At 38.9% G+C, this 23,670-nt stretch overlaps 4 protein-coding genes across 6 annotated transcripts; 2 read left to right on the forward strand and 2 right to left on the reverse strand.

Moving 5' to 3' along the window:
• Positions 1-85: 85 nt before the first annotated feature.
• LOC114359003 (phosphatidylinositol-glycan biosynthesis class W protein) lies at positions 86-1,980 on the forward strand. The gene has a single exon (XM_028313223.1). The coding sequence runs from the start codon at positions 299-301 to the stop codon at positions 1,634-1,636; it is 1,338 nt and encodes a 445-aa protein (XP_028169024.1). The 5' UTR covers positions 86-298; the 3' UTR covers positions 1,637-1,980.
• On the reverse strand, positions 1,362-4,460 carry Mppe (Metallophosphoesterase). The gene is made up of 6 exons (XM_028313224.1): positions 4,373-4,460; positions 4,047-4,262; positions 3,659-3,821; positions 3,235-3,477; positions 2,867-3,089; positions 1,362-2,769 (listed from the first exon to the last, which is right to left on the reverse strand). Exons 1-6 carry the CDS (start codon positions 4,387-4,389, stop codon positions 2,576-2,578), a joined length of 1,056 nt encoding a protein of 351 aa, XP_028169025.1. The 5' UTR covers positions 4,390-4,460; the 3' UTR covers positions 1,362-2,575.
• A 382-nt stretch (positions 4,461-4,842) lies between these two features.
• On the forward strand, positions 4,843-13,398 carry LOC114359002 (uncharacterized). 2 transcript variants are annotated; one of them, XM_028313221.1, is made up of 4 exons: positions 4,843-5,216; positions 8,333-8,435; positions 9,300-9,487; positions 11,218-13,398. In XM_028313221.1, exons 1-4 carry the CDS (start codon positions 5,110-5,112, stop codon positions 11,516-11,518), a joined length of 699 nt encoding a protein of 232 aa, XP_028169022.1. In that variant the 5' UTR covers positions 4,843-5,109; the 3' UTR covers positions 11,519-13,398. The 2 variants fall into 2 exon arrangements, with proteins under 2 accessions (XP_028169022.1, XP_028169023.1); XM_028313222.1 differs by having other exon boundaries at positions 4,844-5,216; positions 8,336-8,435.
• A 1,597-nt stretch (positions 13,399-14,995) lies between these two features.
• On the reverse strand, positions 14,996-23,486 carry CycB3 (cyclin B3). 2 transcript variants are annotated; one of them, XM_028313216.1, is made up of 8 exons: positions 23,318-23,486; positions 22,801-23,113; positions 22,140-22,432; positions 21,566-21,782; positions 19,726-19,977; positions 18,675-18,830; positions 16,682-16,856; positions 14,996-15,879 (listed from the first exon to the last, which is right to left on the reverse strand). In XM_028313216.1, exons 2-8 carry the CDS (start codon positions 23,098-23,100, stop codon positions 15,716-15,718), a joined length of 1,557 nt encoding a protein of 518 aa, XP_028169017.1. In that variant the 5' UTR covers positions 23,101-23,113; positions 23,318-23,486; the 3' UTR covers positions 14,996-15,715. The 2 variants fall into 2 exon arrangements, with proteins under 2 accessions (XP_028169017.1, XP_028169016.1); XM_028313215.1 differs by having other exon boundaries at positions 21,566-21,785.
• Positions 23,487-23,670: the final 184 nt, after the last annotated feature.

The following is a 23,670-nucleotide window of genomic DNA, read 5'->3' on the forward strand; positions in this document are numbered from 1 at the left end:
CACTCCGAATCTTTGGGACCTTCTTTGTTCTTGGGAAAGATTTCTGAACGCAACAATCATACGTCAAAAATGACATTGACATAACTATCAGCTGAGAGATGTTTTAGGTTATGTTTTGTTTACGCAAGTTGATTTAAAATCTGATTTCGTGTATGAAATTTTAATCAGAATCGTGTTATTTGTGGGCAAAATTATTACTGAACATACCCAGAGTAGCTGACAGTGCAGAACATACTGTTAATTCTATAAAAATTGCGAATGATTGCTTTGGATAATTCCGTAAACAAACGAAGATATAATGGACGAAAAACTATTGAAAATGAACGCTACAGAATACAAGAAGTACCACGAGTCGTTCATGACGAATAACCACGGATCGACGGCGACCCACACGTTCCTGTACATATTCTTCACCGTGCAGTGCTCGCTCTTTTGTTCGTTATCAACGAAGCGTCCCCAACCTCTACAATACATACTTGAATACTTTCTTATCGTACTGCCACTCATAATTTCATGTACTACACTATCTGAATACATGTATTTACTAAATTGTATTGTATCTACAATGCTACTTACCAAAATTATGTTAAACTATCCCAAACTACAGATACACAAGACTTTTAACACAAAAAACTACTTTAAAACTAGCAAATTACATTCCATATCTTTGATGAGAGGGTTAACGTATTTGATGACAGTATTTTGTATTCTAGCTGTGGATTTTCAAAGCTTTCCTAGGTACTTGGCCAAGACTGAAAAGTATGGATTTAGTGTTATGGACTCAGGGGTGGGTCTGTTTGTGCTAATGAGTGGACTGGTTCATAAAGACTTGCGCAACCAGAGCTTGCCCTCAATACTCAAAGGCAACATCAAGTTTCTATCCATACTAATTTGTCTCGGAGTGGCCAGATTTATTTCTGTAAAGCAGTTGGACTACCAAGAACATGTTACTGAATATGGAGTACACTGGAATTTCTTTTTCACTGTAGCAATCTGCAAACTTATATCAACTGTACTTTTATACTACTGTAATAATTCAATTCTATGTGGGTTTGTGATTTTGGGCCTCCATGAAAGTATGTTACATTTGGGATTAAAGCAGTGGGTGTTTGGAAATACTCCTCGCACCAATATAATAAATGCTAACAGAGAAGGTATATCATCCAGTCTTGGATATGTATCTTTGTATTTATTTGCAGCATATTTAAAGTCTGAAATAAAAAAGGATACAGTCCAGAAATATAACGTTCAGCTGAAACTTATGTTCTTGAGCATTATTATGAGTCTCTTAGCAGTTACAGCACATTTCTACAGCCCAGCATCACGAACTTTAGCTAATGCTGGCTACTGCTTTTATCTACAAACTGTTCTAGTAGTTATTATGATGATAATGTACTTCCTTGAAGTGCAGTTCCAAAATAAAGACCTACAGTTTCATGTTCCTTTAATCATATCTGCTATAAATAGCAATGGGCTAGTATATTTCTTAGTAGCAAATCTCCTTACAGGTGCTATCAATTTGTTAATGAGAACATTATTTATTTCAGCCTTTAAGTCATTTATAATACAAAATATTTACATGATACTGACAATATTTTTAGCTGCATATTTGAAGGAAAAGGGAATATCTGTGTAAAGAAAAAAAAATGAAAATATTAAAAAAGATAATTTATTTGTATAAACTATTAATTTTTATAACACTACAGTAAATAAACTACTATTATACCACAATCAGCTGTATTTTGTTATACTATTAACACTATGAATAATAAATGGATTTAATACTCTTCAAAAATACTGTACTTACTATACAAAAATAGTAATTTACTGATAAACCAAGACAAAATATTATATGGGTTATTCTTTCTACAACACTTTGGCATGCAATTTTTATAAGTTGTTACCAAAAATAATGTTCTTATACATATTAAGTTACTATCATAGTTTTGTTAAATACACAACATGCACAATTTTCATAAATAATTAGAAATCACGACAACTGAAGCTTCTCTCTCTTATAGTGTAATGAGACTCAGTGAAGAGGAGATTCACAGTTGCCTAATATGCAATACGGGATATACTAACTAATTATACTAATATTTTTAATAATGGATAATAGTTGATTTGGAAACAATATTTTGTAATTCAGCTCATAGTTATCGAATTGTTACCCTGTTTGTTTAAATTATAAAATATTCACCACTATTTTGCTAAAGTATTTTAAACTTCCAAAATTAACAAGTTGATAGTCATGGAATATTCATCTTTACAGACGGCAAGGGCGGAATAGACGCCCGAAAACTATAATAGACACTGCACAAGCATTTCATATTATTATTTTTAAACACACTTTGCTAAAAGCTCTTAATTTTAAAATATTTTCCTGGAATAAGTATTTGTACATTATTATAAAATAATACCTACTCATTAGTAAGTATGTATTTAAATTCCTAACATAAATAAGATTTTAAAACTCTGGAGATTTTAATATTGCTTTTTAATATAAATCAGTCATTAGGGAATGCTAAAAATAGGATCACATTAAGGTGCCCCTAGGGTTTATTTATCTGTAATACTAAATACGGTCCAATAGTGGCAATTTATCAGCATTTGGGGCCTTATGCTTGGGCAATCGACTGAATAACCTACCTGCACAGTAAAGGAGGCAGTACACTGTGAGACATATCAAAACAGCCAAATAGAAGCGTAAATATGGAAACCTTGTTGGAGACCAGAAGACTGTGTACCTCATGTCTTGATTGTTGTTTTCTGCAAAGAGTTTTGAAGAATAGGTTAGGTTAGGTTAGGTAATTTACCTAGATAAGACGATTATATCTGATTCTTTACATAAAATGAGTGAACAAACCTAATATAGCAGCTCCAAAGCCAATATTGACTGTGCCCATTCTGTAAGAACATGTTGGCACATAGATTTCATACAGCTTTTCTTCATCAGTACTTATTTCTAACACTTTCTCATCATAAAGAGGGTATGTTTCTCTGTGTGTCAGGTCTTTGCTCTGTTTCACATACTTGGACTCATGCTCGTGAGCACAAAAATATATGTTGGGGCGTATTCCATCATTCACCTGTAATGAGAAAATACATCTTATTTCTCAGTATCCAAAGAATTTTAGTGAAAATTATTATTTAGAGACACTAGCATTGAATGATGTATAAAATGCAGTAATTGCATTTAGAAATAAAACATCATAGAAATTGATACACAATTACCTTATGCCCAATAATATGCCTTATTGTAATGGGATAGTGGGAGACTACAATTTTGAAGTTGCTTTCGTCTTCTTCCAGAGCTTTTGGTACGGTGTGTGTTATCCCATTGACTTTGTAGAATGATATATTCTTGTATGTGATCACAGACGGCTGGTGAAAGACCTGTTCAAATTCTCTGACCTTGTCTTGCTTGATTGGTTCAGTTTCACCCCCAATGTCATTGTCACCGGGCAGCCATACTTGCTGTAATTAAATTAATTATATTTTTTTATGCTATTACAAGACACTATGGTTTCTTTACTATTCTATGTTTGGAAAGGATAAAACACCTAAGTTTCCAATTCAAAAAATAATTATTTATTCCAGTTATTCAGTCTATTATTTTAATTCTCTATTACTATTTTAATTATAAAATGTATCATACCACTACAGGATAAGTGACTTCAAATATCCCCGACAGTCTCTTGACATAGCTGTGGAACTGAGCCATTGTGGACACGGAGCCTTCGTCCATGAGGTCTCCCAGGTACACCAGCACATCTGGCTTGAACTGGTTCACTGCCACTGCAAATGTTGACTTGAGATATCTGGAAAAATTATAAATTAACGTTATATAAAATATTATGTCATAAGTTGGTACTGGATTAGGTTAATAAAATTAATGCATCCTTTTATCACACCAAACTGTGTTATAAAAACATTTACAAAGAGATTATGGACATTAATGGAACTTATCATAAAAAATTATGATAAGATTATGATTATGAAGAATTGGATTAAAAAGTGGTAGAAATAGCTTAATGTAAACTCACCGGTCGCTATCCCAATTGTAAAGGTAGCTGAGAGGCGGCGAAACAGCAAGGTCCCCCTGAATTTGGGGGTCCGCGATGAACAATATCTTAGTGCATGTCGCGTCATAGCCCATGCACTCCAGCCCCTGCCAATACCGGGGCTGTACGATGTAGATGAACCACTCACAATAAAAAGCGGCACCGACTATTGCCGCAACAAAGTATTTCAGTGTAGTGCTGAAGAGTAAATAGTAATATTTTAAGAATATTTTAAAGGTACTTACAAATTGTGATGAGTGAAGTAAAACTCATCTACTCACACTGTACTTCTACTAAAATAATCTTACCTCCTCCGTAAATACATCGACGGATTTTTATGTTATTAAATTAAATTTTAAAAAATACAAAAAATATGGTGCACTGTCCGTACACATTCCAACCGGATTAACCAAATAAATAACAAACGTTTCATTCTACGTATGCTACGACACACATATTTTGTGTCATAAAAACAATCTTGAAATTGCTCTGTGTTCGTTGGTGTTCGTGGATTCAAATAAATCATGAAATGCGTACATCGGAGTGCATTTTGCTCACATTTATGACATTAGTTTTGGATGCGTTCATAACTATTTTGTTTATGACTTCGTAAATCTGCCAATATTTTGCCATTAAAAGAATTTATAATACATTTCTAAATTAACTAAGAAGGTTATTTTGATGAATTAATTCATCAGATGTCGATGAATAGAATATAGCATCGTTTTTAACAAAGATTGATTTTCATAGAAGTAAATATTTTTAACTTGAACGATACTTTACTGCGGCGATTTGATTTGACAGGTCAGCTTCGAGCCACTTTTTAGCTTTTCAAGTAGCGTATTTTCATTTTATTTTGTGTTATCCTTTCATTTACGCGTCGTAAATTATGTTTGATTAGCCCTAAAAGTAGATAAATTCGTTTATTATAGTTGTTGTAAGTGCACTTACAGTGTTACATAAACTGTAGAGCGCTAATCGTGTCGGCAGACCCGATGTGTATAACTACATAGTACGTCAGTGAACGAATGGTGGCCGTAAGATAATGGATGTGGATGCTCCTAACTTACTGAAAAGGTGCAGCAGCGCACCCCTTATCAATGAGGCAGCCTCTACAGCGGTGACCTCGCCATCCACCAACACTGCGCCCAGGTAACGTGCTGAAGGAGGTAACGACACGCCTGAGGGAGGCATCCGGGTGGTTGTTGCTACGCTGAGTGCCTATTTTTGACAAGTGCTGTGGTGGCTCGTAGGTGCCATGCCTGTGCTTAGTGCTATTTCATGCATTATTCAGTCTGTGCTCTATTATATTACCCCTATTGTCACCTGGTTGCATCTTGTTTTCTAATCTCAGCTTAAAATGTAAATTTATGGTATTGGATCACTGATATTGACTAATAAGTAAGTATTGCCAGGTTTCAGACTGAAAAATAACATGTATTTCTGAAGCAATATGTCATATATGTTGCAGTGTGTCCTTTTTATAGTATATTGGGTCATTTAGAGCATGTTTGCCAATTCTATATGTATGTGAAGATTGTTTGTTTTGGTTTGTAATTTCACTGACAGGATTGGTATGACTTATTTTGACTGGTACTCGATATGAATTTCTTAGAATATCTTCTGATTAAGATTGATGTGTAGAAGCTGACTCAAGTGTCACAAAGTCAAATTAATTATCATTGAAACATTCACATGTACAGTGCACAAGGTAGTTTAAAACTGCATATGTTATGAGGACTTTTTATGATTCGTAGTAATCTTGGAAATAAAGTAGGTACCTATTCTCAACATGCAAGATATCACCTAAATCCATGTTGTTGTAAAAGAAAATGAATTTAAATTATTTTTACATTTTGTCCAGTGCGCTATCATGTATACCGTATTGATTTATGTAGTTTTGAAAATAGTTATTTACTTACAATGTACGGAACTTCAAGTAAGTGACTTTAGTAGTAGAATTGCTATTTTCTTTTGCAAATAATTATTTAACAGTCTCAACTTGTCTCAGCCACATAAGTAACCTCATCCCTGATTTTTGCAGTGTCTGCAACATTGATATTTGATGTATTTATGAGAGACAATAAAATTAGTAGATTTAAAGTTTTTGTTTTTGAGACACAATTAGTAATTTAAAGTATAATTAAAAAAAAAAACAAAAGGTAATGTAGTAGTAGTTATATTATGCATGTTACACCAAAAATTAAGAATTATGTAAGACTTCTCAGTTGCCCAGTGTCAGGTTACACTAACACCTTCATTCTAACCATATTTGCTGTTTCCATAAATAACACATTTGTAGAATAGAATAGAATAAAACATGCATGGTATAAAACATGGTATACAGTTGTTACAGCTAAAATAATTGCATGTTTTGCTTCATCATGCAGCATGCAATATATGTAGCATATAATAATCATATCTATCATGTAATTACATATTGCTAATGCTACAGATGTAATTAATAAACATTCCACGATCCATTACATTTTAAAAATAAAGCAGGCATTCCTAGAATTGTAAAACATGTTACAAAACATGATTCTTTAGCCTGTAATTGAATGTTTTTATTAGATAAAAAAATTGGTATCATTCCCTACTCTGTGTTAATAGGTTTTTATTTAACCTGCACAGTAAACATCACTATCTACAGAGTGTTTAGTATAAACAATAATTTATCAAAACATTTATTAACACATACCAATTGTTATTTCAATATGCATTTACTTGCCTGCTGTTATTATTATGGTTTGTGTTGCCATGTAAATCATAACATTGTGGTTGGATTGGTAATAAAAGTGTGCACTCATCAAGAAGGCTGCAGCCACATATCAAGTGGTCATTATTGCTGATTTGTGTATTGTGGTTATGCAGTCAAAAATATTGCACATTAAAATAATTGATGTGGCTATTTAACTCATAAATATGTTTGTTCAGTGAAACTGTACACAGCTACATTGGTGAGTTTACATTATTCTTTAACTTGTAAGTAATTTCTTAAATATGTCAGGTAAATTAGCTTCCATGTTATTGAGCAACTATTGAAAAAAATCAATCATTACCTCATATCAAGATGTCTGCATGTTACAGGAAGTTCTTAGAAATAAATTGATGAATTAATAGACATGTGCTTAGGATAAGGTTTAATGCCAACATTAATATGTAATATTTTGTGTATATTTAGCCCTGATTAGGGTTGCCAGGAGTCCGGCTTTAGCCGGACATGTTTGGCTTTTTAGGGTCTTGTCCGGCCAAATATTGCCTTGTCCGGCCTGTCCGGCTTTTGTTAGGCTTTTTATTTGGTTGCCGCGCCAGGCGCAAGTCGAGCCCACAGAATCATATGAAGCGGACGCATCAGGATGTTGGTTAGCAACCGTTGATGATAGTACTCACTCATGAGCTGACACTAATTGCACATTGCACATGTCCGGCTTTTAGGGTAAAATCTCCGGCCAAATGAAACACAAAGTCCGGCTTTTGTGATTTTGGACCTGGCAACCCTAGCCCTGATTGAACCCGCATAATACGATTTCGTGGTATATTACTAACATAACATAACAAGCCCAAGGAGAAACCATAATTTGGATTTTGTATGATGTTGATTAATGTAAATGGCGATTGCACATAACATGATTAGTGCAAGTGGGAGGCATTATGCTAAGCTGTGAGGTCATACATTCCACATCCTTTTATGATGTTTTAATACCTCAGTAAAAACAAATTGTTTGTTTGCTTGTTTATGCCTTGAGCAGTTCTAGTGGGTAGATAATATAAATCAATAATCACCAGACTCTATATTTACATAAAAACCTTTTGTCTTTTGAGAATCTTTTGCTAAGTATGTGCTTAATCTTGTTCTCAGTGCATGTGTCACACTTAATCCAAGAGAGAATGTTTCTTATCTGTCCATTCACAATAAAATTTAGTATGATAAAATAATAAATATTTACTGCAGTGCTCACTACAAGATCTATAATACTTACGCTCGTATTCACAAACTTTACTATGAGGTCTCACAGTGCGCGTGGACGCACAGGGTGACACATGAACCAATCACAAAGCTCTATTCAACGCTGTGCGTTCGATTTGCTGCTTCACAAGCGAGTATCGTTTGTGAATACGGGCGTTAGTCTGAATGGTAGGCAGAGGTCAACATTACGAGAAATAAAGTGTTTTATTTGCGTCCCTGTGTCACTGCTGTATGACAAAGTGTCCTATATTTGTGACTGTCGCGTGTCAAAGATTGAACATGAGGCAATTTGTTACAGAAGCGCCCCTTTCTTCAGCATGCTGTCCAACAACAACCTGTCGCGGATGCGGCGGTATAGCGGGAGCAGCTTCAGCCCGCTCTCCGCGCCTGTCAATTCTACTGTAAGAAACCTCCATATTCTTCTTTTAAATAGTCGAAAACTAGCAATATTTTCCAGCAATACGTGGTCAGCAAGCATGGTCGACAATGCAGTAGATTGAGGAATTTTCTCCCATAACATTAGAATTGCCGACTTACTGAATATGTCGTCTCTGCAACATAGTTTTGACTTTTTATTCAATCTGGTTTATTCTCCTTAATGAGATAGACGACAGGAAAATGGACATATTGTCTAGAGCAACTAACAATCGTAATACCAGACGTTCATTTCTAAAATCATATCGTTTTTATGAGCTAACATGAAATGTATTTGTTTCGCCACCCTCTATAATGCGGGCGCCCGGCACCCTCTATAAAGCACACCAAGAGCTAAGTTAGTTTGAAGAAGAGGCTGACAAAGGTGACTGAGTTTCTTCCGCCACTTCTCAGCACCAGCCCATATGTTGTCCCGAAGTGACGGTAGGGCAAGCTATATCTGGGACGTGTATATGTGCCCAGAAAGGGCCTATGTACTGAATAAACTATTTCATTTCATTTATCTTCGCTGTTTGTATAGTTTGAAGTAGTTTGAAGTTTGCACACAATTATTAGCTCTTGGTCTGGAATCTGCATAAAATCTTCTGATATTGTTTTACCTATAAGTAAGCTTATAACAGCGTGTGACGTCCATCCACAAGGTGACCGACAACCTGATAAAGGAAGGCGCTTGATGCAAGCCGCTACCAACCGTGCGATGTGAAAGTCATTAGGGGAAGCATAGGCCTCCCCTAGGCCTTTCACATTGCACAGGACGACCACTGCTGAACCTATGTTCATGAAATGCTGAAATGATGATGATGATGATGAAGCTTATTATCTCCTTCCAGCAAAACTCGTGGGCGCCGCGACTGACGCCGCGCGTGAACCAACTCCGCGCGGAGGAGTGCGCCGACGTGGCCAACACGCGCGAGGTGGCGCACGAGCGCGAGGTGCACTCCGCCATGCAGATGGGGCAGTCCTGCGAGGACCTGACCCTAGTGGCCGGCCTGCAGAACTCGCCCACGAGGCTACACAGGTAACTAAACAAAGACTACTGAGGTACTGACGGGTGTAACTTTCTTGCAAGAAGCGCCACAAAGCAGGAACCCTAATATTTTCATCAAGGTAACCTCACGATCACGATCTCACGCTCGTCGGGGTTTGCAGAAATCGCCCACGAGGCTACACAAGGACAGGTAACTGCTCATTGATTTCAGCTGATGCCAGTCCTCTGCTGGATAAAAGAGCACCACAAATCAGATATGGAACAGAAACAAACGCACTGCTGGACGTAAACTCCTGCCTAATTTCATATCCAGCTACTGGATCTCACGCTCGTGACGGAGCTTCAGAACTCGCATATTAGGGTAACACAGTACACAGATACTGCTGATCATCATTATTCTAGTCACTGATGTACTGTAGCCTCCACAAGCGGGACGAGGAGTGTGATGACGTGGCCAACACGCGCGAGGTGGCGCACGAGCGCGAGGTGCACTCCGCCATGCAGATGGGGCAGTCCTGCGAGGACCTGACCCTCGTGGCCGGCCTGCAGAACTCGCCCACGAGGCTACACAGGTAACTGCTCATTGATTTCAGCTAATGCCAGTCCCCTGCTGGATAAAAGAGCACGACATATCAGATATGGAACAGAAACAAACGCACTGCTGGACGTAAACTCCTGCCTAATTTCATATCCAGCTACTGGAACTCACGCTCCAGTATTATCGACGAGGCTACACAGATACTCTTCATCAATTTATCTTTCATTTCAGTCACAGAAAAGATGGTCCACAGAGCAGGAAAATTGGCAGTGGACGTCATAATACTGGATACAAACAGACAGCAAACAAACAGAATTATGTTTACCTCTTTATAATAAGTAGAGATCAAAAGTCAATACCTAAATAACGCGAAGAGCGTATGTTTATTTCATAAAATTTTAAGTATCGGTTTATGCCCGGGGCCAGTGACTGACATAACTATAAAGTGCGTCACTGGCAAAATTAAATGCCTTGTAATGATTTTGAAGTTACATACTGTATTCTATGCAAACTTTGAACTAGAATAACAATAAGATAATATTATGAAAGTTAGAATTTAAAACAATGTGAAGGTCAGTTAGATGAGAAATTATTTGGTATCGGCGTTATTTGCCTATAGATTTAGAAGATTGTGATGTGAATGATAGCTTTTATTAGAGATTAGATTAGATAGGTATTATATCAATAAGTATTGCTATTTGCTTGTTCAAAAAAAGCAAAGTAATTGTGAAGAAGATTGCATTCTTTGGGAAATTGAGATATGCTTAGGGTTGTTCTATGATGTTTATGAGTTTGATGCCTTATAAACCAATTTAAACTAGGTACACATTATATACTTTGAACTCTTTGTTATCTTTATTGGAAAACACAACAGAGTACATCCTGAATGATTAAGATTTACATTATCCACCATTGATAACATTTCACAAGAAAGTAAACCTTTTACGTGTTTTCATGCTAGTAGTGAGAGGCAGACTATCAGCAGACTTGTCGTGGATTCTAATCGAGTTGTCTCCAGGGATTATTTAACCATCATTGGTTGGATTCAATTGCTGGCCAAGCTGTCAATACCAATGTGGTGGTGGTTAGAGGAAAAATACTTTATTCGTCACCCCAATGATGGATTTGTACTGCGGCACTCTTTGCACCTATTAAGTTACCTAGATACAATATCAGAAAAACTGCAACGGCCATGTGCTAAAACCCACGATTTTCCTTTCAGATTTTCACCAGTCGTGTCCCCGTCGCCCACGCGGAAATACACGACGCGGCGGAGTCTGTCGCCGATCGCGATCCGAGCGTCGAGTTTCAGCCCGGTGGGGCGAGGCGGCGGCGGCTACGCGGGCGGCAAGCGGCGCTTCGACGAGGCCGACTCGCCGCTGTCCAAGCGCATGTGCACAGAGCGCCGCACGCCTTCCACGCCCGGCACGCCAGGAACACCTGACTCCGAGCTTGAGTGCACCTTCCGACCTGTCTCCCCGCGCGCGCCCGCGCCCCGTCACAAATCCCCCGAACCCAGCTAGTGCCCCCCACCCCCGGGGAATCCCCCCCCTCGATAGCCAAAGCATACAAAACTTTATTGTAAATATTTAACCGCGCTCAGTGTACCGAGCGCGGTCTTGTATATAATATCGGTAAGAACGTAGCCATAGTGTGAGAGCGTTGGTTTTATTGTGATCGTTTGCGACAGTTTTGAGTTGACCGCCGAATTTATTTATTGTGAGCTTCCGTAGCGTCCTGACGCGGTGTGAGCGCTTTCATGTTGGGCGTGTAGCAAGCTGAATGTGCAAGCGCTGACATTATTTATCTTCATTACATCAGCGTGTTGTTTTTTGTATGGAGCTTTTGCTCCGAACCGTTAGAATCGATTTTGGGATGCGCTCCTGCACAAACATTGACACTGAATGACTCGGGTCGACAATGTGAGGCTGTTAGCCGGCTAATTTATATAAAATTATTGACATTTCGCAATTAAATTAAAATAAATTGTTGAGCTAAAATCATAATATAATAAACATTGTAAGCGTTGATTTATTTTAATTGAAGGTTATGAAGGAGTTGTTTTGTTTGTGATTGATTTGCATTCATCCATTGTGTTCATTGTGTCACATAGCTTATAAAACCACTATTATATGATACTGATATATCATAATTCGTAGGGTAGGTAGCGATTCAAGTTATGCATAAATCCATTTAAAAATATTTTAAGTATGATGTACCACATTAAAGTGCTCATTGTTGATTTTTTAATCAAATATAGCATCGGTATTTGGAAATTCATTTAAGTTAGTTTCAAGGTGTTTATTGCGTAATTTACCTGTGTTACCAAATTTAACAGTATTTTTACTGCATATAACTTGTTTTTTGTACATTTCTCTGTTGTTATTTGAATTTAATCAAATACTATCCATCAAGTGTGTTGAGAGACGTGGAAAAATTGTACTTTTTCTTTAAATGCTATGAATTTCTGAATCAATACTGGAAATAGTTTATATTGTAATGAAATCCGCAATATCTTGGTGTAATTAATTTTTAATACCTCAACCACACCGTATGAGCTGTTGCAAATTGCATTTTTATGTTAATGTGTAATATTTTGTACTACGTACATAGTTAATGAGTATGGCAAATGTAAGCGAAGTAGACGGGATAGAAACCAATTGGGGTCATTCCTGTAGTATTTAGGCGAGTTTGATCAAAAGTTATCGATTTTTTAGGAATTCTTTTCGTTTTGCTATCCAAAAATCCGAATGCATTTTCGGAAATGTATAACTATAATTGAATAATCTTATTTAGTTCGTCTGGATTTATAGGTAAAAAGCTGGTTCTCAATTTAGATGAACATTATTTTGAAACAAGAACGAAAGACATCAACGTTATTTCTGTGCCTCTAAGGCTTTATTTCCTCCTACGCTGACGTCGGTCGCGTACATCGGTCGAGCGTACGAATAAACACAATGTTCTATGAAGCACCACACTGCAACGCCGTTGTCAGCGGCATATGATTACATAGAACTATGGGTCTAGACAAAGTGCAAATTATAATCGCAAACCAGTCGAAAAGTGGTCGAAAAGCCCCTTTTTTGTATGGAGTTTTGACGGATTCGATTTTCGATTCGATCAAAAAGTGCGTTTTGTCTAGGGGGGCTAGTGTGTAATCGTGCGCGCCGCTGACGTCGGTCACCGATGTCAGCCTAAAAGGAAATCAAGTCTAAGATATTTTTTGATTTTGCTGCCTGGTTGCTACAGAATGACCCTTTGGGCCCGTGATTATCCCACTTGTGTACCTATCGATATGTAAGTAGGTACTTTTGTATCTTTTGTAATGTTCGTCTGGGAGTAATAATGAAACTTCCGGGACTACCATTGTTTTCAAGTGTGATTAAATCACAACATGATCTTATTTGTTTTCTTATTATTTAAAACAACACCTATGTTAATAAGTTCAAGCACCATAATTCTAATAAGCAACTCGACAAGCAATTATTTCGAGTTCAAAGATCTAGCGTTTAACTCTACTGCACTGCAGTGCAAAGAAAATATTTACTCTGAGTGCTTGAGGTATATTTAATTTGTTTTTGTAATTAAAATTAAACGGTAGTAACACTAGCAATATTTTATTGCTGTTTTAACAACTTTCAAATACAGTAGTAAGACGGGTACTTTACCGGTATTACTACTGGTAGTAAGAATAGTAGTAACACCACAGAATAATAATAAGTACTGTAACACGGGCAATAAAGGGTATTTTTGAAACGTCAAACATGACATTAAATGTATGACGGATTGTACAGCGCCCCTAGCGGGAAACGCTCAAAAACTAAAATGAGCGCGTTTGATGTAAACTCGCACTCAGCTCACTGGATTTCTTTCATTTGTATGCTCTGTCACGTCATAAGTCAATGTCATCCCTCCCGTGCCGCTCCCAGACCTCAGGCACTAGTTCCAAAATACTGAACTGTCCTATCGATGACATTGACAGTGGGGCGCCACCGTCAATACCGAATCGCTGGTTCCGATTTGTGCCATCTAGTTGAACGATGGTAGCGCCCCCCTGTCATTGAGTTTGGTGGGACAGTTCAGCGTGGGTCATCTATAGCTGATGTAAAGTTGTAGGATTTAGTGGTACAGTGTAACAACGAATGTGATTCCAGGGTTATAAATCAAAACCGAAATACAAACCAAAATCGTTTATTTACATCAGTTTTACATTGCCTTTGTATAATTAGATGACAAACGATATTAAGAAAAACAGATTTAAAAGTGAAATTAATCTAAAACTTACCATTAATGAACAACATTATAATAACATTCCAATATTTTGTACTCTTTAAAATGTGATAAATTACAAAACATAAGACATTGATGCGAATAATCTCACAATAATTACTATGTAAATTAATTAAAACATTACAAAATCCATTAATAATAGTTATAATTAAAATTAAAAGAGTATTAGCAAAGCTTGCCAAGTACAATACATATTACATGTATATAAAAACGATACACTTTGTTTTATCCGGTTCAAGTTGTCACATTGATTACGTCCAAGGAGAAGTAATTTCATGTCGCGACACACGTGTGCGACTCGCGCGCATACTTTTCGCATTTTATTTATCGCGTCGGCTGCGCAACGTCAAATACCATACATTATTATAAATAAGAAATTTTACTTAATAAGTACCAATTTTTTGCATAGCAGTAACGCTATGCGTTCATTAAAATGCGACAAATATACAAGTTTACAATACCAAATACCTATCGCCTTTAAATCGCTATAGGAAGACAGTAATTCTAATTATTTTTCTATAAAGCGAGGCGGATAAATATCAATATTGGAATGTGGATTAGGGCTACATTTTTGGTTGAGTTCTATTGAAGCGTCGGTGAGGAGGTGACTGAGATTTTGGTTTTAGTTTTTTGTCAAACAAAACTGGATATAAATATTCGATACCTAGTTTCACTGGGTTTTAACTCCATTTCAGAGGTGTCAGCCTCGAGTCAATGGTGGGATCGATGCCGGGCGGCATTCAGGAGACGATGCTCCAAAGCGGCGAAACCGACTCGTCGTCGTTTGCAGAATTTATCAGTCTTTCTTTTGAGAAAAGTTGTAAATAAACTTTGCATAAAAACGCTAATATCGACTTTCAATATTATAACAATCGCGTTAATGCAAACGCCGCATTAAAATGTAAATCGTCAACACTAATTCTTAATTGTTCTAGTTACATTACTAGTTTGTTCTACTTTAGCGGCGGCGGCTCCACGCTCTCGGTTGAGGCGCGGCAATCTATCGATCGTATCCAACGAGCGAAAATTGACTGAAATGTCCTATAATACGTAGGAATAATACTTTACATCGGCAGCGAATGCGCCGGTTATTCACAAACTGAGATTCGATTATACGAATTTTTAGTCAACTTCCATTTGGCGGATCATAATCAAGAGTTTGCCAGAGAGCGCGGCGCTGGCACCGCCCATCTTACATTAGCTCGGCGTCCGAGGGGCGCCTTAGATTAAAATTTGTTAATTAACTAATAAACGCTACTCCCTAGCCCGATTCGAGTGTTCCGGCGAAAGGCGTAAACAAACACACTGGCGCTTACGAAGCTATTTGATTTCGATCACTGGTATCGCTACACACGAAGCAATTGTACAACGGATTGGATGATTGGGACCCACCTGAAAAGTTTTTACAGCGTGATAAGTGTCGGTGAGCCTCAACTGCTGAGCGTGGAGTCTTCGACGAGAGGTACTTTGGCGACTTCGAAGAATATCGTATGCGAGTATTTGTTGCGTACTGTGCTGATGGCCGATTTGGGTTTCTTGTGAAGCGTAGCGTTCTGCGCCATCGCGATGGGCAAGATGTCTTGGAGCGTGTATCCTGGAAAGATACAAGGATTTCATTAAATCGGGTTTCAATAAACTATGCAATTGGTCAACACTAGGTCCACTGAATCGAACACACTTGTTCGACAGTCTCTCAGCGTTGGTATCGCGATTATACTGAGCCAGCACCGCGTCGACGTTGTGCAGGCACTAGTAGCGAGACGACGACGCTCAAAAAACGCCAGTATGGCGGGTCCTAAGAAACTTGCAGCAGGCGCAAGGACCCAATGACGGTGCAGTCCAGTTGTCCCCCATGGGGGAGCCAACATGGTTTCGAAATCCTGTTGGCAACAGGAATGCACCGCAAAATCACGTTGCAATGGACGAAAACCCTTTGTAGTGGGTGCATTACAAACTGCAATGAGCGAATTGGACACACGTAATAGCTGCAACTGGTGCTCTAGGCCTAGGATGCGCGCTGTGATAAGCTTTTATTGCGTTATTTTACTCGATAAGCCCGTACATTTGTCGTTTAAAATCAACGATAAGATTTTATCACGGCGCGCATCCTAGCCCGGCTGGACGTACTGCAGTGGGCGCGCTAGACGAATGAGGGCTATCGTTTTAGCGCTTACCAGTTACCGCCACTGTAGAGTAAGGTCCTGTCACTTGCTAGTAGCGAAGACAGTGGCACCAACTGGTGAGCGCTTAAGTGGTAGGCGGACTATCGCATTTGGACTCATCAAGATGGCGCCACTGTAGAGTAAGGTCCTGTCAATCGCCAGGGGTGCCAACTGTTAAGTATAAAAACGATAGCCTTCGTTACAACTGGCGTAGTTACTACTCCAGATACGCACCTGTGTAGTAGGCGAGCGTGGGCGTCCAGCTGCCGAGCGCCTTCATGCGCAGCGCGAGATACAGCGCGGCGGCCGCCATCTTGCTGTCGGAGTGCGACACCAGCGAGTAGTCTAGCAGGCACTGTTCTAGCACGAAGCGAGCTAGCGTCAGCGTCGGCATCGACACGCGGGCGCACTGCGGATAGAAATTATACGATTAAAGAAAGATGAGGCACCAGCCAGTGTATATACCTGTGGGTCTAGACCAGTGGTTCTTAACCTTTAAGTCACGAGGGACCATTTTACCAAATTTCTGTCTTGTCAGGGACCACTTTTTTTTTCAAAATCCTATGAAAGCGGAGGTCGATTTCTCGCCCACTGTGCGCCGTTTGCGTTGTGTTGACTCGACTCATCACGTCACGTCACTTGTTTATTACGATGTCTTCGTGGACCACTTCGAATGCCTCCAGGGACTACCAGTGGTCCGCGGACCACCGGTTAAGAACCACTGGTCTAGACAAAGTGCACATTATAATCGCAAACCGGTCGAAAAGTGGTCGTAAGGCCTTTTTTTGTATGGATTCGGACTCGATTTTCAATTCGATTAAAAAGTGCATTTTGTCTAGGGGGGCTGGTTTAGACACAGGGCGAATATCGCGCGGCATATTGCATCAAACCCGTAACCACACGGTTACCGTCCTCAGTGCTTCACCTATGAGAAACCGCGCGGTTATCTCGCGTGTCTGATCTAAGCCTAAGAGCTATCAAAGTATACTGTAATGCGCATACCACGCCGAAATTTGAGTGATTGTAAATCAGAATCTAGACTAAACCAATGCCACTTGGACAGCAAAAGAACTGGAAAAGAATGGGGTTTTTTATCCCAGTCAATCTCTTTGTTCATTGTGGCTATTTTCAAACAAGTGTTATGACCATGTCCATTGTCATTCTTTATGAAGACCAATTTCTATCACTCAACTCGCTTTCAACTATCAACAAGATTCGCAATTGGGTTGGTTAGACAAAGTAGGTCTAGGTTGCGGAGACGGACTGATTGTTGTACAGGGTCACAGATTACTTTTTGAGGTCGCCTGACCAATAAAACCAAACTAAATGGGAGGAGATTCATTTAGCCGATTGATAAAACCAAAACACCACTACTATTTACTCACAGAAATAATGACAAAAACAAAGTCTAGATTAATTAACTCATAGGTAGGAATGTTGTATTATTTAGAGTAATCATATTTGAGACATTACATGTTACAATGCTGCTTCAGGACAGCGTAAAGGCAGCGTTATTAGGTCCAAGAATCGTTCTTACTATTTACTATTGTACCGTCATTGGTATATCGATAAACTGATACGCGTCCGCAGCGCAGCAGCCAATCGTGATAACTTCTAACATTTTCAACTAAGAAGCAAATGTAACATATCTTAGTGACTGATAGTAAGACTGAATTGAATACTGTATTCAGAAAGAAACTTCTTCCGCCACTTCACAGCACCATCCGTTAGCTTGTTCCAAAATGGTGCCTACCACGCTACATTGGGACGTGTAAGTGCCCAGTATAGGGCCTACTAAAAGAATTATAATGTCGCACGTTCATAATCAAACCGTCACTATACGAAATTGGGAGAAATTGAGTTAACAACGCCATTTATCAGCGCTCCGTGAAAAGTGCATGCTGTAAAAATCCCACGCTTAAAGCTCAAATAGTTCGGCAGATATCACTAGTGTCGTTATGGAGTTTAATGGGAAAACCGGCATTTGTTGTGAGTAACAGTGACNGTGTCCTCACCCGGGCATACCGCCGTAGGAAGCGGTAGGACAGCGGTACTCCCAGGTCGAAGTCCACGACGCGCAGGATGTTCATCTCCATCTTGATCTGTCTTCCGCCACTTCTCAGCTCTAGCCGATATGTTGTTCCAAAGTCAAGCCTACCACACTATACTGGGACGTGTTTAAGTGCCCAGTAAAGAGCCTACTATAAGAATTATAATGTGTTCTCACCCGGGCATACCGCCGTAGGAAGCGGTAGGACAGCGGCACTCCCAGGTCGAAGTCAATGACGCGCAGGATGTTCATCTCCATCTTGAGAAGCTGGCTTAGTGTGTACGCGCCGTCGCAGATGTACAGGAAGTCGTCTACTAGCGGCGGGATGCGCTCCTGGAAACAGGATGAGGTTCTGATGCAGATCTTGAGATTGACTTCGATTAAAATTCAAATAATTAGTGTTAAATGCATTGAATGTAAATAAAAGTAAAAAAGTATTTATTACTAAAAGATGTCACACTGTACAATTTATTCTGGCGGTCTCAGATGGTTGATTGTATGGTTTTTATGGTCAAGTCTATAACGCTCTAACTCGTGGAACACGCGCTGTCTAAAAATTCTTCCTAGGATATTGAGATTTTTAGTGGGGAAAATTTGGTACAACTTGTAGCTCATTAGTTTGCCGTACGATTATTTCTCTAGCTACGCTGATTTGTCTCTTATTGTAGTCATCAAAAGTTAAGTTTCGTCGTAACTGAACCCATCTCTATATCAACACTTCTGCAGCATTAACAACAGAACAGCGTGATATGCATTTCAAAGAATTTGGTAACTGCATTAACGTATGGTCACGTAATCATAAGATGAAGAGAAGTTGTAAGTTTGGTAATTGGATTCTCTTTTTGTCGTTCGCGACGACTCATTTGCTAGGGCAAATGTTTTCAGAAAAGTTTGTAAAGCATCTCACGTCAAACTTAAAAGCGATGAAGAGCGCCGAAGTTCCCAGCAACTACAGCTCATATATACTGAGCCGTGGGCGCTCTGTCAAGCGCGCGAGGAAAAGAAGACCAGTTTCTGAACTAAACCAAACTTGAAAAACAACTCACGTCAAACTTAGAAGCGATAAACAGCGCCGACGCTCCTAACAACTGCAGCTTCTCCTTGCTCAGCTGTGGGCGCTGCGAGGAGCGAGCTAGGACTGTTCCTATCCTAGGTCAACGACCTTCATCGAGCTAGGAATAGGTCAACCAGCTTGACCGCCAGGTAAACAATTTGAAAACCAACTCACGTCAAACTTAGAAGCGATGAACAGCGCCGACGCTCCTAACAACTGCAGCTCCTCTTTGCTGAGCTGTGGGCGCTGCGGGCGCTGCGAGGATCTCGCCAGGAACAGGTCAACCAGCTTGACGGCCAGGTACAGCGTCTCGTGGTTCAGCTCGAAGCTCTCCTGCACCTCCACCATCCAGTCCACGAGAAGAGCTCGCATCCAGGACGTGATGCCGTTCATCCGCTGCAGGTAGTCGTCGATGGGGAATAGCCGCTACGAGAAAAAATTACTCTTATTATTTTTAAGTGTGTGAACACCACGTGTAAACAAAACAGAGACAGACGTAAAGTTTGTCAACAACCCATACAAACAAGCAGTCCTGGATCTGTCAATAGGCCGTATAGGCCGCAGCCTAGGGGCGGCAGATTTCAGATTTCGATTTCAGAAGATAAAAGTTAAATAAAGATCCAACCCCACTCTAGCCTACGGGCGGCAAAACTGTAAATCCGCCACTGCAAACAAGTATCAATACACTAGCTTTCCGCCCGCGGCTTCGCCCGCGTGGAATTTTGTCTGTCACAGAAAAACTTTATCGCGCGCGTCCCTGTTTCAAAAACCGGGATAAAAACTATCCTATGTTCTTTCCCGGGACTCAAACTATCTCTATGCCAAATTTCATCAAAATCGGTTGCGAGGTTTAAGCGGGAAAGCGTAACAGACAGACAGACAGACAGACAGACAGACAGACAGACAGACAGACAGAGTTACTTTCGCATTTATAATATTAGTTGGGATTTTAGATGAACTAGATTTACTGGTAGATATTTTGTGAAGTAACTCAATATAAATAACACTACCAAGCCGCCTCGACTTTGCATGGGTGGTATTTATTATACACATAAACCTACCACATACATCTATTGCTGAAAAGTGCATTAAAATCTAGGCGTACAGACAGCGCGAGCGACTTCATTTTATACTACGATCAGAATAGGTTACTTTTAGCCTAGGCGCGGACCACCGACTATTAGTCGGGCCCGATTTTAATTTGTATTAAGAATCGGCCGATACCAAATCGGTGTAATTTGCACACTTCCATGCCCATACTGATTAACTGCCCGACTAAACTATCGGCCAACTATATAAAAGTCGGTGGTCGGCGCCTAGGCTTATCCTAGAAATACACAATTTGCATTGAGCGATTGGCGAGTGTTTATCGACGAAATTCACGTGAGAAAAGGTAAATCGTAAATTTAAATATTTGCTAAGCATGTGCCAACCGTGGGTCCCACCCTTCGGCAAATTTTCGCACGCCCTGTTGACTAGGGCGGCGAGAATGCGTCCTTTGTCATCCCATCTGTCTGACAGCTTCTTAGCCACTTCATTTTACAGTCTTTTGTTACAATTTTACAGGGGGACATGCGTCAGTTACGCCAAACTTGTACCAAAATAAAGAATAACTTTTTTTATCCCAATGTCAAGGTATTATGGTGTATTCAAAAATTCCTGATTGAAAAATCAGTTAGGATGCAAGGATGAAATAAAGATCAGGCAGCAACAGAAGTAGCAGCTGGTAAAGGTCAAGTTTCCCAAATAGTTCAGTAAAACTTACAAGTTGAATATTCTATACCCAGAAAATTATACACTCTGATTAATAGGTAATTAATAAAATCTACACCATTCGATACATTTCCTTATTTGCATTATCAATAAAATTATCATACAGAAAACTGTAATTGACACTAGTGTTGTTATCATAATATTTCAATGTAAAAAAAATGTAGCACTATAACCATAAGGATGTACACATAAACAAACAATAGATAACATGGACAAACATAAGGAAATAGCAAGTACTTACCTCTCTACTTTTTAAATAGTTGAATATGTCCATGGCGTAGTGTGAAACCTGGAAGGGATCATTCCAGTTTTCCTGGTCGAAGTCTACCACATCGCTGGGGGCCTTGTGTGGGGTCTCTGTTTCTACGTCCAGGGATCTGTTGATGGTGTCATCCAGGTTCACCTTGTCTAGTTGTTCGCTAATGGTTTTGTATTCTTCTTTTGTAGAATCAGAAGGGCTGCTGAAAGATAAGGTCTTACATGAGGTATCTTGGTAACTTGAAATGTGATTGAAGTAACTAAAGTTTATGTTTATTAACTTTAAAGATATTACTTGATAATATTATTAGTAGAGTGTGGTATTAAAATTACTCAAGTGTGGTATTAAATGATAAAGTACCATGTCTAATGTAAATAATAACATACACATGATATTACGTCACATGACCTACATAAACTGATAGTTAAATATCTTACTCTAAATTCTGATAGCAATAATGATAAAAATAAAAAATTTAGGTACATAACAATAATTGTGACTTGATAAGTTATTTGTTTAAATTCTAAAAAGGTTAAGATAACTGAAAGCTACTGACATATTTTCCAATGCAGTTGTGTATAGAGAGCGCTCCCCAGAGACGTCACTTTTCGCCGACTTCACGGACGTCTGGCTGTGATTCTGGTTTTCCTTTCCCACTGGTTTTCTGTCAATATCCACTAGTTTTCTGTCAATATTCTTGAGGATTCCGTTCTGAGCCCGAGTTGAGATTGGTTTGGCTGTGTCCTTAGTGAAATGTTTCTGGACAGACTCCAAGGCATTTGTAGCTACCCTCTGCAGGGTCTTGCTTTTGGATATTTTGCCATTGAGTATGGTTTGTGGCTTGACGCTCTAAAATAAATTATAAAATATAGGTAAGTAATGTGTTTTCAAAGATTTTTAATGAATATTATTTAGGAATCAGGATGAAAGATTATTACAAATCTGTTGCTAGGAATTGTCAAGATTCAGAAGTAAAGGAAACATGGAATCTATTATATTACTGGTTATTCAAGATAAAAATAAAAACATTTGAAGGGAAAGTTCATTGACCTCTTCATTATGACACTAACTGTAAAAATATAATGTAACATAGATTTTGCATCACAGGAAGAAATGCAAAGAAGCCAAGCTCAATCCAAAATTGAACTGTGCTTTGATGCATTTTTTTATTATGTTACCCACGTTATAAAAGTTGCATGCAAATGAAGGTTATTAACCTTGAGTGTTGGGAGCATCTTGGTCTCCACTGTGACTTTTTTTGCCGCCAAAATCTTGTCTTTGTCATTGTTAGCACAGGATTTGTTGATAGCATTCGTGATGTCTCCAAATGCCGCCCTTTTTGCAGTCATGTCTTTTAGCGGACTATCCGCTTTTCTTTTATTCGGGACTTTCAAGCCATCTTTATGGCTTTTCAGAGAAGCCAACTGCTTACTCCTCGTCGTTATCCCATGGGTCAAAATGCCATTCAAGTTCTCATTGACGCCGATCGGCTTTGTAGCCAACCTTGTTGGCGCCATTACGTAGGAGGTACTGAAACAATTATCAATAATCACGTGCACTGGTCAAACGTGTTACTTTTCGCACTAATAAATTAAACACATACACGAAACGCTTGTACAAAACGTAAACAACTATTTCAAAATCGTCACTTCTAACGACCAAAAATGGAGGCAAAACAAGCGAACGTTGACTGAGCGTCAAACGCTGTTCTAATGATGAATTTTTTTTACTCACAGTTCTAGACGGCGGCCGCCGTTTTGTAGATATTTATTCACTCTATTTCTAAAGTTGCACAGCCCGATAAATTAATTGCAAAGAGTAATTTTTGTTGAATTATTTTTAGATAATCACTCGACACCGGACAGACGAACGTTTACAGAAAACCGTTGAAGATTATGCTTTGAATTTCTATTGGCTGCGGATTCAACCAATCACGAGGATCGCTCAGTTCCGTTTCGATTCACGACTGTAGCGTTTTCGTAACTTTATGGAAAGGAATATTTTTAGATGTTTACAAGACTAATTTAAATTAAATAAATTAAGTTTGTTATTATTTTATAGCGAGTAAATTTATGATCCAACGTATT

The sequence above is a fragment of the Ostrinia furnacalis genome, unplaced genomic scaffold, assembly GCF_004193835.3.
Source record: "Ostrinia furnacalis isolate ACB-3 unplaced genomic scaffold, ASM419383v2 OfSCF4162, whole genome shotgun sequence".
NCBI lineage: Eukaryota > Metazoa > Arthropoda > Insecta > Lepidoptera > Crambidae > Ostrinia > Ostrinia furnacalis.